The 17508-nt window shown below is 38.1% G+C and overlaps 1 protein-coding gene across 3 annotated transcripts in view; it reads right to left on the bottom strand.

Moving 5' to 3' along the window:
- Window positions 1-17508, bottom strand: part of BNC2 (basonuclin zinc finger protein 2) — a 336975-nt gene that overhangs the window by 89011 nt on the left and 230456 nt on the right. For all 3 annotated transcript variants that reach the window (XM_086629489.1, XM_086629488.1, XM_086629487.1), the window contains one exon: window positions 8574-8809. In XM_086629489.1, coding sequence (XP_086485615.1) covers window positions 8574-8809 — 236 coding nt within the window. The remainder of the gene's footprint in view (window positions 1-8573; window positions 8810-17508) is intronic.

Raw genomic sequence — 17508 nt, 5'->3', positions numbered from 1 at the left:
GCTCCATTTTTAAAAGGAAGCGCACATGGTCCTGGCATATGCCTAACAGACCTTCAGTAACTGCCATTTCCATGCTCTCCATCCCAGTAGCTGTGCCCAACTGTGTGAAACTACATCAGTCAGTGGGAACATGGCTTCTCACTCCCAGTACTGGAAACAGTACACATTCCAGGTAGGAGAAACACAGCTAAAGAAAAGTCTCTCCTTTCCTTTTTTTTGGTTTGTAGTGGTTTTTTTTTTTCCCCTTTTGGACTTCCACAGCCAAAAATGTTTGCCATTGAAAAGGCTCTCTTTGCATTTTTGAGCCATGTGGAATGCTATGGTTATAAAGGCTGACTATTTCATAGCAATCATTAAGAACCAGCATCATGTATACTGCTGTTGATCACCAGGGGTTACACAGCCCTCTGCTTCATTACCCTTGCAAGATGCAAGACACAGAGCAGCAATAGCACAGCTCTCCAGCTGCACATATTCTGAACATCCAAACGATCTTTGCATGTTACTGAGACATCTGTTGTCACGTAACTTGTCCTGGTGGCATTCAGAAGTGCCATCAAACTCTTTGGACTTTATTTTTATTCTTTCCTGGTTCAAGTGCTAACAGTCCTGATAAGTAGAGTCATGTAGCACTAGTGTGATTGGTAGTGTTACTATTAGAGGTACGGCACCAAAAGCAGCAGGGAGATGTTAGGCAAGTTAGTGCAGATACAGAGAAAATCTGAAAGCACTTCACACTGTAGAACAAGTGGCACTGCTTTGCTCAAACATGCAACAATGCTTCCCTTCGGCTCAGCAGTTCTGCTCTGTTTCCTATCTCCCTCTTCAGTCCTTAAAGATTTATCTGAGCTTTTTCCACCCTCTGTTTAGAGATAGGATAGTCACTCCTAGCTTAGTACGTCTAAGATGAATACAAAAGAGCCAGGGGCATAGCAGAGAACCTCTGTTCCACAGAATTGCAGGGGAGTCATGCTAAACTGACTCACATGGGAGAAGAGAAACTTTCCAGATGATCACAGCTGCAAATATTAGCATGCGGTGATGCTGTGGGAGGAATGGAAAACTCTGGAGATGGACACATCATCTAATGGATCCTTTACATCTCTCTGTGCTAAAAAGGCAAAATCAGAGAAGGAGGGGCAGTGAAAGTGAGGTGAGGCTGAAACAGGGAAGATAAGCAAGAAAAAAAGGGGGGCAGCATGGGAGGCAATGACAACAGATTAAGTAAATTGGAGTGGAAAGAGAGGGAGAAGGGAACAGACCGGCACAGAGAACAAGAAATAGGCAGGGCACATACTAAAGAGACCCAGATTTAAATCCCATCTATGCTGGGAGACTAGAAGTCTGGATAAATGTTACCCAGCTTAGAGCCTTGGTTGCTCTGAGGGCCACTGTTGAAAAATAAAGTCGGAACAAAAGAATACATATGAGTGTTAACAATACTTAACAAGGTGGGAAAGATAACAGAAGACAGAAGTGTATCTAACAAAGTTGTAAACAGTAAATAAAGCTATAAAAGGGTAACTTCATTATCAAGTAATTAAATGTGGGTGGCAGTGTTATGGGAAATACAAGCTCGCATATGAAAGACTTTAGTTGTACTTTGGCTTTGTTACAGTCTTTACTAGATAAACTTCTTAACCTTTATCTGCATCAGTTTTACTACACATGAAAAAAGGCATAATACCATAATACTCACAGAGACATGGAAAGACTGAGTTAAGTGACTGCTTTTTAAAATGCATGGAAATCCTCTAGTGATCACAGCTAAGCAAGTGCAAAGTATTAATTAAGAGACTGACAAACAGACCAATGAGGAATGAGAAGCAGTATCAACTAAATAAATTAGCAACCTTCACATACAAAAGCCATTTTTATTGTATTAATGGTCATCAAACTTTCACTGGGTTGCAAGGCTAAACCTTTTTTTTTCCCATCCACATAATAATTTGATTGCCTATTTCTCTTAATTTTCTCTATCACAAACAATACAGCATACCATCATTTTAAAGGTGTTTTCGCTAAGAAAGAAAATAACAGTAAATCAACAAATGGCACTTGGGAAAAAAAAAAACAACAAACTGACAGAAACATTATGTGACATGTGATTATAGATAGCAGACTACATTGAACTGAAAGTATGATACAATCACTACATCGACCTGACACCACTTGCCTACCTTGGAAAAGCTGATATCCTCAGAGCTGCTGTTTGTTTGTTTTCTTTCTAATGTTCCTTATGTTTAAGCAATGGAGGCTGTTTGACAAGCTGTTTAATTAAATAGCCCTTGCACTTGGGCTCTGTAGCAAAAGTTCAAACATCTTAAAAGGACGCAAATGACTACAGATGGGAAAGCTAAGACTCTAAAGTCTCTAAAAGAGGTCAGATAGCAACGGAACTCATGCTTTTCTGAAATCCTCCACAGGCAAGCCAATGGTGGGCAATATTTAATTTTAAGCACAGTAAAGCAATTTCCATCTGTGCATATGGTTAATATTTCACCTGCTTAGAAGGGATGAGGTGCTAAGGGATTACTCAGAGAAAGAACAGAAAAGAAATTAAGAACGGTATTATTAAAGATGCTCAAATTTCTTTCTTTGGTCTCTCCTCAAATCTCTTGACTTAATCTGGATGTAAGAACGGTGTGCATGAACAAGCTAGTTGTAGTAAAGGGAGACAGCAAGTGAGAACGACTCATTCCACCAAGAGCAACTATCTTTTACAAAAGCTTGAGACATTGTCAGTCAAACATAACATCAATATATGTGAGCATGTCATTTGACTATGTATGTGACCAATTCTACTTTAAAAATCTCAGAACTTAATTATTTACCCTGCAGTATGAATTTCACGATTTGAATTAGTTTGTTTTAGTTAATGGGATGTTGTCTTTTGCAAAAATGCCTAAATTCCCCCCATCCCTCCTCCCTCAGCAATGTATACCTTCTGAGAGTTTACTCTTAGCTGACTTCAGTGACTGAAACAGTTGTTCTGGCTCAACAGTTGTTTTAACCCTACAGAACCAACCCAGTAATGGGAGAATAAACCACAGTCCATCTTGGTTATCATCTGAAGAGTTAACTAAATTCCTAATGTAGGGATTGTGCTGATGATCTGTGGGCAAAGAAACACACAAGCCCAAGTCAGCAGTGGCAGAGGATGTAATTAATTTCAGAGTTTTTTTCTTACTTTTACAATTAGTCGCTTTTGACAGTGAAACCACAGAGCCAGGAAAAGCATCATACTCTCATTTCCAGTCTTCCCAAAGCAGAAAATAATATCTAATAATTTGCATTTCATCAGTTTTCAACATTGACATTGCCATAGAACAGACCTTTGCTTAGGATTAGTGATTCCCCATGTACTATCCAGTGCACAAACTTTTGTAAGTGAGTCACCTTTTGAGCCAAGAGAATACCCATACTTTTCTAGCTGGCTTTAGTTTTGATTTTTTTTTTTAATTTATTTTTTATTTTTTCTCAGAGCTGTAAGTGGCATCAGAGAGTCTGGCAGCAAAGACGTTACCTATGAGCTACTGACTATAATCTAATTTTTTTTTAGGGAACAATGGTAAGAATGGGAATCCTAGGTCTAGCTCCTTTTCCTGATTCTGCCCATGTTCTGTTGTATGCCTCTGCTTCTCTTTTTGTACTGTAAAGATAATATTTCTTTTCCTCTTTTACACTAAGGGAATACAACTACTTGATCACAAAACAGTTGAAAAAGTGTTGAGCTGTTACTCAAAACATTGAACCCCTATTTGCAAAGAGTCAGTTTATGGCCTTTAAGTTGTGGTCACATGTCCTGTCATCTGCAGCTGGACCAGTGCAAAAGCTGAGTGCCCCAGCTGTTCACTGCTAGTGGCATAATTGCTCTGTAGTCTTTTCCTCTCAAAACAGTCAGAGTTAACTTGCACATGTTTAGCAGGAGGATTTTTGTAACCTGGCTTGTTTAGAGAGAACCTGGCGAGGGATCGATTACACATGCAGTTACGCTAGGAAATGGGTGGGGTAAAGTATTCTCCAGGGGTGGCGCAGAGGAGAACAGCTGGCAAAGTTACCTCTTCACTCAGCTCAGCTGGAACCAAACCAGGGCTGGAGGCTTACTCACAGTTGAGCTGTGCATTACAGCAAAAGTAACTTTACCCAAATTAACAGAGCCACTAATCACATCTCCTTGAGAAGCAGGTGCAGAATCTGACCCAAACCAGCTACTGTTGTTGACAGAATAATTACCCGTCATGTAAAGACAGTTATTGCTGTTCCCAAAGAGAAAACCTACAAGCTCACTGACAGCTCCACACCAAATACAGTTCATAGATTTCATAGATTTCATAGATTTCTAGGTTGGAAAAGACCTTAGAGATCATCGAGTCCAACCATCCCTAATCCCCATTAAACCATATCCCCAAGTAGATCATCCACCCTATTCTTAAACACATCCAGGGATGGGGACTCAACCACCTCCCTGAGCAGCCTATTCCAGTGGCTGACAACCCTTTCAGAGAAGAAACACTTCCTAACATTCCTTGAGATAGGCACTGGATAAACAAGCCTAGAAACTCAAGGGCTCTGAATGCCCATGGACCAGACACAGTCCAGAAAATTTCCCTATGCAGTAGGGTTTTTCTGAGGATCACCGAAGATGAGAGAACAACTCCTCCCCTGAAACATTAATCCCGCGAGCAATCTGATGAGACTGCTGACCAAATTGTCACTGACATTTCAGAGATAGGCAGCTATTCACCAGAAACCAGGTTTATTGCACAGAGGCCAGAGAAAGCTTGCCAAGCCTTAATGCCTTTCAGCCGTTCCTGGCAATGCGTGACTGTGCCCAAAGGCGAAAGGTGGTGTATCACGTTACCTCCGCTGGCTTCAGGGCTCCTTCCCTTCCTCTGCTCCATTAAGGCATCCACTGAATGGAGCAATAAATACTGCGTTTTTCTCTGCCCACTGCTTTTTAATTCGCTATTGAGAAACACTGTTAGTCAAAATAAGGGTAGTACAAATAATCCCACCCACCTTGTAGCGCTAACACGCAACTAGAAAGAGGCACTAGTTTTCTCTTGTTTCTCGAGCGGAGCAAGAGGTGAGATTTTTCTCAAAAGTTACTGAGGAAAAGTATTTTTTTTTTTTTTTTGTGGGAAGAAGGGTTTCATTATGAATCTTGAACAGAAAACAAAATATCTGGTGATACTAAAGTAAGTGATTTTTTTTCCCTCAAAAAAATAAAATCCATTTAGGGAAAATGTTAAAATATTTTAACACTTCCATCATGATTCAGGGGAAATTCAGCACAGATTGATGTCTCAGACCTTTCCAAGGCATGAAACTCCGATTTTGTACCCGCTTTACAAATCTGTTGCACTGTGGTTAATTAGTGAACACTGGAACTTGAACCAGGATTCTGGAATTTTTCACAACCATTCCCTTTCCCTGTTCTGTTACTTCTCTTATTCCTTGCAGAAGAGATTTAGGCTACAGAGTCTCTAGGTTCCAAATAGGTTCTGTATTTCTGAGCAAGTGTTGTCGAAGCTACTAACCTTTTTTTTTTTTTTCTTTTCATGCCAAACAGTGATATCCATCATTTCATCAAGTTACAAGTTTAAAATATTATTTTTATTAGTTTAAAGACAAACAAGCTGGTTTGCTGGTTTACGCTTCTCTGACTACAGCATTGTGGCAAATTCAACCTTTTCCTAGAGATATATATATTTTTGTATTTTATGTACAATGAGTATGTATGAATGTATGATAAACTTACCAGCGTTGACTGGACCAGATTACAATTTAGACAGGTTTACAGACAAGTTAAAAAGAACTGTACTTCCAGACTGAGGGTCAGATGTTCCTGAATTCACTGCATGACAGCCTACCAACAATCCCATTGCTCTGTGATATGCTGGACTATTTCTTTTGGTACTTGATACTTTTGGTTGTCCCATAGGAAGCTCATGCCGTTTCGTCAGAAACTTGTTGTGTGGAAAAGCTGGGTTTGAAAGCCTTGAACAATTCTGTGAAGACTTCCAATTCTATAATGTCGAGTTTCATGGAACAACACCTTTTGCTTGAAGGACATATTACCTGTAGTTCTCATCCGTATGCACTTTTACTGTGCTAGTGTCACTATCCTTTTCCTTTCAAATTTCCCTGCATGCTCCTTTTCTCTTTTTTATCAGATAGCTGCTTTTTAAACAAGACTTTTCTGTTATCCTAGATTTGATTAATTTTCCTAAGATTTCTCTACATATATTTTTTACTAAGCAGTTTCTCTTTTCTGCCATCTACCGAGCTTCCTAGCTTTAGTGGAAGCAAAAAGCATTTTTTGCTCTGAGAGATTGTGGAGTCTCCATCCTTGGAGCTATTCAAAAGCCACTTGGACATGGTCCTGGGCAACCAGCTCTAGGTGGCCCTATTTAATCAGGGGGGTTGGACAAGATGACGTGCCTTCCAACCTCGACCAGTCTGTGATTCTTTGAAATTATAGAGCTAAACTAACAGGCAAGAGCCACTACACCTATCACAGGTCTTCATTTGCCCACTAACACAATTCGCAGTCCAGCACTAACCAAGTCAATATGTGGCAAGATGGTAACAGCTGCCCTTAGCTTTCATTGATAATTGTTCTCCTTTAACTGACATAATATTCAATACACTGTTGTCGAATGTGGTAACGGTAAAATTCATGCCTTGAGGGCTACAATGTCATTGAGTTTTAGCCAGATAAACTGAACTCTGACCTAACGGTGTATTATAGGCCTTTGCACCACTCAGATGCACAGGTCACAATCTCACTCTGTATAAACCTCTATGTAATTATATTACAAGCCACTCTTGCATATAGTAAGATCAATCCAACAGATAATTAAAACAAAATCAATATGAGCCTGATTCTACGACCTTTAAAACAAGAAAACTACTGATTTCAGTCAGTCTTCTTGTCTGTAAGAGACACTGAATTACATTTTATGCTTGTAATAAGTTATGCTTAACTATGAACCGCACTTAGTAAACAGCAGTTTTCTAATGTTACAGCTTAGAAAGGATGCATTTTTTTACATGTATTCCTTTGCAAATCATATTTATTCAGCCCTCTTGATCAGTAGCATTCAGAATCCAGGAATATAAAATAAGATGCAGTATGCACATAATGCCATTACACTACATATCTCTATAAACACATATCATATATCTATCTAAATTATATACCATATCTAATATCTATAGATACATCCATACACATACATCATACAAACATCTATAGAGATCTACTTCATAAATATAATGGATATATATTTGCATGTAAGTTTTAGACTGGTAATGGAAAAGATGGAATCTACTGTATTTGAACATGTGTAACATTTAGCTTTTACAAAATCAAGGCCTAAGAGAATCCCAAAACAATTAGAGCTCCATTCTGTATATATCCTAATGAGAATAACAGGATCTCATTATTAAAGTGATAGCCTTTTTATTATCCTTACTTTAGGACTGTTCTACAATTCAGAACACTTTTCTGCAAAACTTTGTGTATAGAGCATTTAAGAAAATATTTAAGAACATAGAAGATGAAGGTTTCCATAGAACTAGGTAAGGTTAATTTACTTCTTTCACACAAAGGACCGAAAATTGAAGAGAAATTAAAAAATGCAGTCAGAATTCCTCAGAGCAGAAGTAAAGATTCCCATGTTTTCTGTATAGCACCAAGCATGCTATCATTGCCTAAGAAAGTAAATAAATAATTAAGAAACTAAAATTTTCAAAAGTTTTTCAGATACGTCCATTTCAATAACTGGATGACTTCTAGATGACGCAGATCTCCCACAAAGTCAGTAGCAATTAAGAGAACTCAGAAGCATGCAGTATTAGATTCTCAATCAGAAATAGTCTCTTGAAATGTAATAATTCACTTTGGAACCCAACAGATGATTAAATTCTTCAGATAAGCAACCATACATATTCATGACCGCACTCATAAAGCAAGCCTGTCCATATTTTTGTTTTGTTATGTTTTGTTTGCTTATCTTATCTTAACCAATCTGCATGTAACACTTTATTTAAAGCTACCTTTTAAAAATGGCCTTATAAACAGGATTTTCCTGTTTATTCACTACACTGTAAAGATACTTCCCAACACAACCATGATCACAACCCCCATTTCATCTACCCCTCATTAGATATCTTGGTAAAGAAGGAAAGAAAAGACGAAAGAGCTGCTGACTTGGATCTTAGTTTCTTAAATCAAACAGTAGCCTTTGAAAACTTGCCAGTTGCCTTTGATGACCAAATCAGGCTTGCTGCTAGCTAACCTCAGTATTTGCAGTATTTAAGGTATTTCCTACAATAAGTGCAAGCAAGTACAAATAAATACTATGATACGAAGGAACCTGCATTTTTTCAGCTTAGGAAAAATTGAATATTTTATTTTGCCAACATCATCATTAGTCTTCAACATGCCACACTAAATTTACTTCATATTATTCAATCTCTTTGAGTGCATGGTTGCTATATCTGTAAAAAAAAAAAAAAATCAGTTAACTGGGTTTGAAAACATGCTTTGCTTTACTTCTTACCTGAAGGATGTAGCCTCGAACATAGTCTCGAAGTGTCCAGCCTAAGCCATGTAGAATATGCAACACCTCCTCTTGCTTCAGTACACTGAAGAGTCGGTCAAGTAGTATCTTCAGTCTCACAGGCACAGCTTGAGTACCGTAGAGCATCAGGCTGCTGATGTCAAACACAACATTGGACTGCACAATCTCCACTTGGGTTGGGTGGTAGAGATGCTGAGTACTAAGCTTGTCCAAGGCTGAAAGAAAAGGAGTTAATTATAAGAGAAGAACTAAAGGAAAGACAAGAATATAATCCTGAAGAACTAGCTAAACATATTGAATTCGGCAGATGCACTTATTTTCCAGAGAAATATCACCTGAACAATTCAGAAATTGTTTGGGTTGGAAGGGAAAAATAGAAATCACAGAATAGTTTGGGTGGGAAGGGACCTTTAAATGTCATCTAGTCTAATTCCATGCAATAAGCAGGGACATCTTCCACTACATCAGGTTGCTCAGAACCCTGTCCAACTGACCTTGAAGGCATCTACAACCTTTCTGGACAACCTGTTCCAGTGTTTCACCCCTCTTCTCGTGAAAAATTTCTTCCTTACATCTAGTGTGAATCTACCATCTTTTAGTTTATAACCATTACCCCTTGTCCTATTGCTATAGGCCCTATTAAAAGTTTGTCCCCATCTTTCTTATAAGTCCTCTTTAAGTATTGAAAGGCCGCAAAAAGATCTCCCCAGAGCCTTCTCTTCTCCAGGCTAAACAACCCCAACTCTCTCAGCCTTTCCTTATAGGAGAGGTTGTCCAGCCCTCTGATCATTTTTGTGGCCCTGCTCTGGACCTGCTTCAACAGGTCCATGTCTTTTTTTGTATGGGGATCCTAGAGGTGGATGCAGTACTACAGGTGGGGGTCTCATGAGAGCAGAGTAGAGGGGCAGAATCACCTCCCTCGACCTGCTGGCCTCACTTCTTTGGATGCAGCCCAGAATATGTTTTTCTGGGCTGCACATTGCCAGCTCATGTCCAGCTTTTCAGTACCCCCCAAGTCCTTCTCCACAGGTCTGCTCTCAATCTCAAACAGGTCCTTCATCCCCCAGCCAGTATTGATACTAGGGATTGCCCCAATCCAGGTGCAGAACCTTGCACTTGGCCTTGTTGAACCGCATGAGGTTCACATGGATCACTTCTTGAGCTTGTCCAGGTCCCTCAGGCGTGTCAACCGCACCACTCAACTTGGTGTCATTTGCAGATTTGCTGAGGGTGCACTCAATCCCACTGTCTATGTCACTGATTAAGATATTAAACAGTACTAATCCCAGTACGGATCCCTAAGGGGCACCACTCATCACTGAGTGATTCTTTTTCACAGATGCAGTCTGAAACAGGCCTAGTTTCCAAAGGCCACAATTAACTTTAATTCCGACAGCAGAAGGGTGCTCACCTGAGCCCCAGAGACTATGATACTCATAAGTTCAAAAGAGAAAAGTCATGATTAGCTGATGACCAAGACTGAAGCTATGCAGAACTGATTTGTACAGTTAAAGGTTTGAGACTTAACTTCCAGGGAAAAAGGAGAAAACAGATACACCCTAAACTTCAGCCTTTAAAACATGTTAAAAATTAGTCCCCTGATTTACCATAAATTCTGTCATGAATTCACTGCTACTTGAGCCGGCTAGTTTGTTTTATCCTTCTATGTGGATTTCACTATGACATGAATAATTTAGAGATGATGGGAGAGGAGGTTTGCAGGATGAAGGTAATTCTTATCCCTTTGTTAAATATGATGGAATTGCATATGACATCACGCACTTTACTAGAGTATCAATGCTTACATTTAATTTTCTTTCTGTTTTATGGACTACGTTGTAGCACCTAAGATTCTCATTGCTTTTTTTTTTTAAACAAAACTTTCTGAGCATTTAAAATAATTTTATAGGGACTTCTCCTGTACTTTGGTTTCTTCTTGGCTTTTTGTCACTAGAGAGTTCATGTACTCTTGATAAATTGCTTTCTTACATCCAGAGCGTAAAGGCCCTTATCATTTACTCACTGGCTTCATTCAACACGTTTACTCCAAGGAATACTTTGTCAAAGAGTTCTGGTTTCCTCATACTTCATTTCTTGCAACTGATTTGTCTGATCTTTCCTATTCTAGTGGTTAAGTCAACTTTGAATAAATAGCTTTAAATATTAATTTAACATTCAAAAAAGATAAGGAATTGGCAAGCCTAGGGACTGCAGTCCTATGTCTCTCCACAGGACATTTAAACTGCAGAATGTGAAGAGTGGGATTTTTCTTCCACAAACTATTCTTCCAAAGTACTTCAGCTATATAGGTTCATGATGTGGGACTGATTTATTTACAAAGTCTAATGAATGGAATTTAATTGAAGCTTAATCAGGTACAATACTTTCCTACATTTCTTCCCCCTTTTATGTATAAGATCTTTGTAATATGGTTATATCGCTACTATCCTAACAGATGTGTCATCAAAGTACTTTGGTAGAAAAGCCTAGAAAAATTGATTTTGTTACTGTGCAGACTGTGCTTTATGTGTGCTGCTATGTATATATGTGTACCTGGAGGGCAGAGCAACCATTTGGAAAGAGTAAAATATTTTTTTTTTTTTAAATACTACTATTACTCACAATAAGAATGCTGTAAATAATATTAAAGTTAATAGATGTAACACCTTCTACCAGACTATCAAAATAACTATGCAGATCTGGATCACCTTGAGCTTTCCACCTTCAGTCTTACAGAATGAGAATAGGGTCCAGAGATGTTAATTGGCTTCTCCAAATTTAAACAAATTCAGACCAGAGTCAAAACCTGAATGAATATTTTCTGAATACTCAATGCTTTTTAATCACTGCATCAAACTGTATTTCTAATACCTCTTAATATTTATTTTTTTTTCTCTTTACTTAACAGTAAACACTATGCCTGCAGTGAGGAACAGCAAGTTCTTCCAGCTAAAGTAGACTTGGCTAGCTGAAGATTTTAAGGTCATGATTCTACTTTGGACCAAGTCAGAACGACACTAAAAAGTCTTTATCTAAAGACTACTGCATGGATTATAAAACTAATAGCTAAAATGAGATTATAAAACTTGGTGGACATTTACCCACTTCACGTAATGTGACCACTCTGAGGATAATAGCTTTGGAAAGGCTGAGATGGAACAGAAGTGAAAAAGAAATAAAAAAGGTCCTTTTAAATTACTAAGCACACTCTTTGACCAGCAGACAGAGATTTTTACAAGATAGCCTGTACTATTCCATTTGCCTGCAACATTTGTTTTCCAGCAATATTATCTATAGACAGCCACTTCTCAAAACCCATAGACACACAAATAAGAGTTAGTCTGGTATTGGATTAACATTCCAAGTGGCAGTGAAATTCTCTCCAATTTTGATTTGTGGCCTTACTCTGCACAGTATGTAATAAACAAATAAGCAGTTAATTTTATCCTTTTTAAGTACAAGGTCGGATATGCACTGAAATGTGTAATTTATAACACAATAAAGCATGTATTTTTGCATGGGTGTGAAAGGACATTTGCAAACTAAAGACAGACCTCATGCTACAGTCGAAAAAAAGAAAAGGAAAAAGTTGTATGTGAAAAGAAAGCAAATACACTTGCACTCATATGAGAAATAATAGTATGGTAATTATCTGAAATTCTTATGGATCGTTGACTATTGAAACTTCCTGCACTTGGCAAGAGAATGAAACTTTTCACTATAATTTGTAACTTATAAAACTTATCTTGTATCTTTAAAAGAGATTGCTAACGAAATAGTTAACAGAGAGAAGTAGCTTTCTGTAGTACTTCTAACTAATTTCTCCTCTGGTGTCATTAGTGAACTAATGCCGGTGTCTTGGGTGGATTCAAGAGGCCATTTATGTTGTTAGACACATACTTCTTCAAACAAGAGATAAGAAAAAGACTTAAGCCTCATTGTTGGTTTTTCTGTAAGGGCAAGAGTATTAACTTTAGCCTTGTTGCCAAATCTCAGACTAGGCAGCAGCATTCTGCTGTCCTGAATTGCCCATCTAATTTCATGTGGATAATGCATTCCTTACCATTTTCTGTTCTAAACTATTCGTTCAATTTCTATACGCTAACGAACAATGCCATGTTTCACAGGTGAATACTTTCAACAGTATCTGCAGCAGTGTAGGATTTCACAAGTGTTTAGAAGACTTCATGCTATATAAAAGAATGAGCTTTATCATATCTGAAAAATGACATAAACAGATACGTTCTTATTAAGAAGGTATCAGTGACTGAACATCATAAACCGCACATTAAAAGTGCCTTCCTAGTGTAGCATGAGGCATTACTCATACTTCTTACACTTTCAGTGGGCTAAAAAGTTCACCCAGAAAAGTCTTAACATGTTTGTGACTCTTTGGTCATAACCTGCACAATCTTTTCTGAAAACATGACTACGATGGGTTCAGCTAGGTGCTTAAATTAAAAAGACTACCTTTTAACAGCCCAATTCAATTCTTAGCACTGCCCAACAGTCTGATATTCTTTACCTCAGTGTAAGTGGAAAGCTGTTCACTGGTAGAGGAAGAGGAGATCTGAAGAATCTTAAAAATCACACACTTGCTGAGTAATCAAATTTTTTTGTGGAACAGCCTAAAAAGGCCCTTGTGTTTTACTATAACAACATACAGCCGAATAATATTTCCATGGTGAATTCTAAATGTCAAATACTTGTTTCAGAAATATTTTAACTATTAAAAAAAGGATGATGAAGTAGTAGAAGACATTACAGAAGATTGCCTTCAATACCCAACATTGAGTAATTGGATAATTAGTATAGGAATTAGGAACCTTTCAGTATTGTTTTTCTTACCTAACTCTGAAGTATCAAGTATGCACCATAATAATCTAGATAATTTAGAATATTTCAGTTGGAAGGGACCTACAATGATCATCTAGTCCAACTGCCTGACCCCTCCAGGGCTGACCAAAAGTCAAAGCCTACAGGCACTGTCCAAATGCCTTTTAAACACTAACAAGCATACAGCATCAACCATCTCTCTAGGAAACCTGTTCCAGTGTTTGACCACCCTCTTGGTAAAGAAAGGCTTCCTAATGTCCAGACTAAACCTCCTCATTTTGGCTTATCCACTCTCTACCTTCCTAAATAGTAAACAAAATCCCTTAGATTTTACAGACATTCTGCTCTGTATAATCTGAATTGTAAAGAGAACTTCCGAACTGATACAATGTCTATCTTCACATTACAGCCTGCAGTATTCTCATATGGAAAATTCCAGCAAAGAAACTTTGGACCTGCTTGTAACAAATCAATGAATGAAGTTCTATATTCCATTTGTGGTGTTTCTGTTTGGTTGTTGTTGGTGGTGGTTGGTTGGTTGTTGGTTTTGTTTGTTTTTTTTTTTTGATGTAGTGAAATAGAAAGGAGAAATCTGCTTTACCATTAGTATTTTACTGGAGTTTTGTGACATTTTGGAAATTAAGTACAAAACATAGATGATCCAAAACAAAGATGATCCAGGGGCTGGAGCACCTCTGCTACGAGGACAGGTTGCAGGAGCTGGGATTGTTCAGCCTTGAAAAGAGAAGACTTCGGGGGGACCTAATAGCTGCCTTCCAATACCTGAAGGGAACTTACAGGAAGGCTGGGGAGGGACTTTTTACAAGAGTGTCCACTGATAGGACAAGGGAAAATGGGTTCAAGTTAAAGGAGAACAGATTTAGATTAGATTTTAGGAAGAAATTTTTCAGTACGAAGGTGGTGAGACTTTGGAATAAATTGCCCAGAGAAGTTGTGGATGCCCCCTGCCTGGAGGTGTTCAAGGCCGGGTTGGACAGAGCCTTGAGTAGTCTGATCTAGTTGAGAGGCGTCCCTGCCCATGGCAGGGAGGTTGGATTAGATGATCTCTAAGGTCCCTTCCAGCCTATGCCATTCTATGATTCTATGATTAAAATAAGGCTCAAATACTCATTCAATTTATCAAAAGACAGAAAATAATGACAAAATCTTTCATTTCATCTATGCTGTGGCCAGTTCATAGGCTTAGGTATGCAAATTTACTCATTGACTTTAGACCCATTCCTTCCCAACTTGCAGTGGACAAGGTCAACCAAATTAAAAGCCATGCTTCTGAGTGGATTCCGTTTTTGTCAAGCAAAAGAAATACAAGCATGCAGTGATTAATTTTGTACTTTAGAAGTCTCATATTGTCTTTTTAATAGCTACAATAAAAGCATGACGTTTTGCCTTTGCTGAATATAAAAGAATTATAAATATCCTAGTTTTAATGCAATTGGAGTTGTAAATACACATACCTCTTGCTAATTTCCTAATCCTAGATAAATATTTAGGTGTCCTAGAGAGAGATTAAAAGGTCTAGTGAAACCCTTTCTCTCAGGTCATTTGTCTGGCTGTGTGTCTCAGAACACCACAGAGAAGAGCCAGTAGGTTGAAATGTACAGGTCATTTTGGATCTCATTTCGTTTCAGTTTTGAATTTAGGCTCTGCAATAGTTCCAGTCTAGATTTTCATGCATGCTCTCTAGCCAGTTCTCTAACTTACCAAAGCAGGATACAGTTGGAGTGCATACACAGATACACATGACAATACAGAATTTTATAAACATCATCATCTTTCCAGATTACTAGATTTGTTCAAAGGCCAACAGGAAAATGAAAGAAATTTTATGTAGTCTGTGTCCAGACAATAACTGAGAGCTTTCCAGACTGTTTTTTAGATCTCAATAACTGGGCCACTTTCTGCAGCAAGAGAAACTGAAATTGGCAGACAGATTAAATATACAATGCTAACATAAAAATATTTCATAATACTGTTGCAACAACAGCACGTCGAGTATGGTAAAATAGATACAGTATTATTAATGGCAATGTGGAGCACTGTAGTTTAATTTTAGCAGTGAACATGAACAGCTTCACATTTTTCAGAGTTCAAGATTTTGTTCTTTTCCATCAACGACAGAAAAAGAACTAACAAATCCTTTCAAGAACAGAAAGCAGCTTATGAATTACTAAAATGCTGGAGGGACTGGCAAACTACTGCAGTCATAAGAGGTGGTCTAAGCTAGCCTCCCTCAGGACGCAGATTTAATACTGTCCGTAACATGGTGTGATGATGTGGTGCATTTTGTAGGTGAAAATTGCTCCTCAAAAATATCATGTTTAGAAAGTGACTAAGGACAAGAAAACTTGCCAGTGTATACTGAATGGCTCAAATATTTTCATGGTGTAGGAAATTATCCCATACACCACTGGCAGAAGCACAGGGAGCATGGGACATTAACATTTATATGAGTGAGTGAACATCCCAAATCAGTCTGGGTATAAATTCCAGCTACAACATGGCATCCTTTAGTAAGCTCCATTTCACTCCTGTCTCCATCCCTTTCACAAGTTAATTCAGATAGAAGAGAAACGTTCACTAGACACTGTGGATTTCAAAAAATCATGGAAGGAGAGTAAGTAAATCATATTCTGATTCATAGGAAAGACCAACTTTTCCTTCCACTTTTCACCATATTTAAAAGCTAATAATGGAAACCATTTGACAAACGTAGTTAGCCTCCGACAGAGGAACACATATGTGATCTTCTAATTTACAGCTTGCATGTACAGATGTTCACACTTAGTAAAAGGATTCTTAACAGCATTTTAAAATTAAACGTGTGTTGATAATAGGTGTTTCAAACCCAAACAACACAGCAACTAAACTGATAAATGTCTTCATGCCTCACCATGCCTCATGCTCTAACAACATTTTTATAACAGATCAAAAAAAAACCCCCAGCACTTCAGTTGCATGTACACAAAATAAATGTTATTAAAAAAAGTCTGAATGCAAACTTTCATTAATTTTTCTGTCTATGATCTGATTCCAAGTTGAAACATTTAGATTGCTACTAGGTTTATGTAGCCAAAAGCAGAACCACAGTTTGTTCACAGACGTTGCTTGCTGTCTGCAGTTTTTTTCATCCCTTTGCAAAACTTTGAACCCCATCCAGCTTTGACACACTGCCTCTTCAGTTAATAACTATCAAGTTTCCCCTTGTCTCCTGTCTACTTTTCTTTGAGGCAATTGCGCACTCAGCACCCCGAGATAATAACACACATCTATAAGATAAAAGCAATGGCATTAATGTAATTGTCTGCCTTTCTCTCTTTAGCCTAATCTTTTTTTTCCTTCAGTTTTGACTGCCTCTGTGACACCTGTTTTTGTCTCCTCTGATCCTACGACAGGTTTTCCGCTGACAAGGTTTTTGCCTGACAGAGATTCTGCCAGACAAGAACATAATAAAATATGAAGAACTGCTTGTCAGAGTTTCTGCCAATGCTTACATGAAATAGGGAAAAAAAAAATCCTGACTTTTTTTTTAAAGGGGCCCTGTGCTGGTCTTTTTCGGCTTGTCAGGAAAATAGCCTCCCTGGCCAATTTCTGCAAGCCAAACAGGTGTTTTCTTTTATGTTTTCTTTCTATACAAAAACGCTTTTTCTTCAATAGTGGAAAACATGATTAGAGAGAAAGAAAAAAAAAGGACAAAAAAAACCCCCAAAATTCTTTCTCCTAAATTCTTGCTTGTAAAATGAAAGTTAGACCTCACTTTTTGTAGTGACATCTCATGTTTCTAATTCAGAATTGACCCCTTAAATAAATAAATAAAAGTGGTAGGCTTTTTCTCCCCCTCCTCCTTGTGGTTCACTAATGTGTTCAAAGGAACAAGCTGTAAAGGACCTTCATCCCAAGTTCTCAGGAAAATATCTGGGCTACTAGACACTTCCTGCACGAGCATATTGCATGAGTGAAGACATCTGACTATGGGGACCATGGCAGGGAAGATGAGACAAAGCATCTTCTCTGCTGTGGGGTCTGGACCTTGCAGTCTTCTCCATCAGTGTGTGCATTT

This window comes from Tauraco erythrolophus, chromosome Z (assembly GCF_009769465.1).
Source record: "Tauraco erythrolophus isolate bTauEry1 chromosome Z, bTauEry1.pri, whole genome shotgun sequence".
NCBI lineage: Eukaryota > Metazoa > Chordata > Aves > Musophagiformes > Musophagidae > Tauraco > Tauraco erythrolophus.
This window is presented reverse-complemented; position numbering and strand designations above follow the sequence as displayed.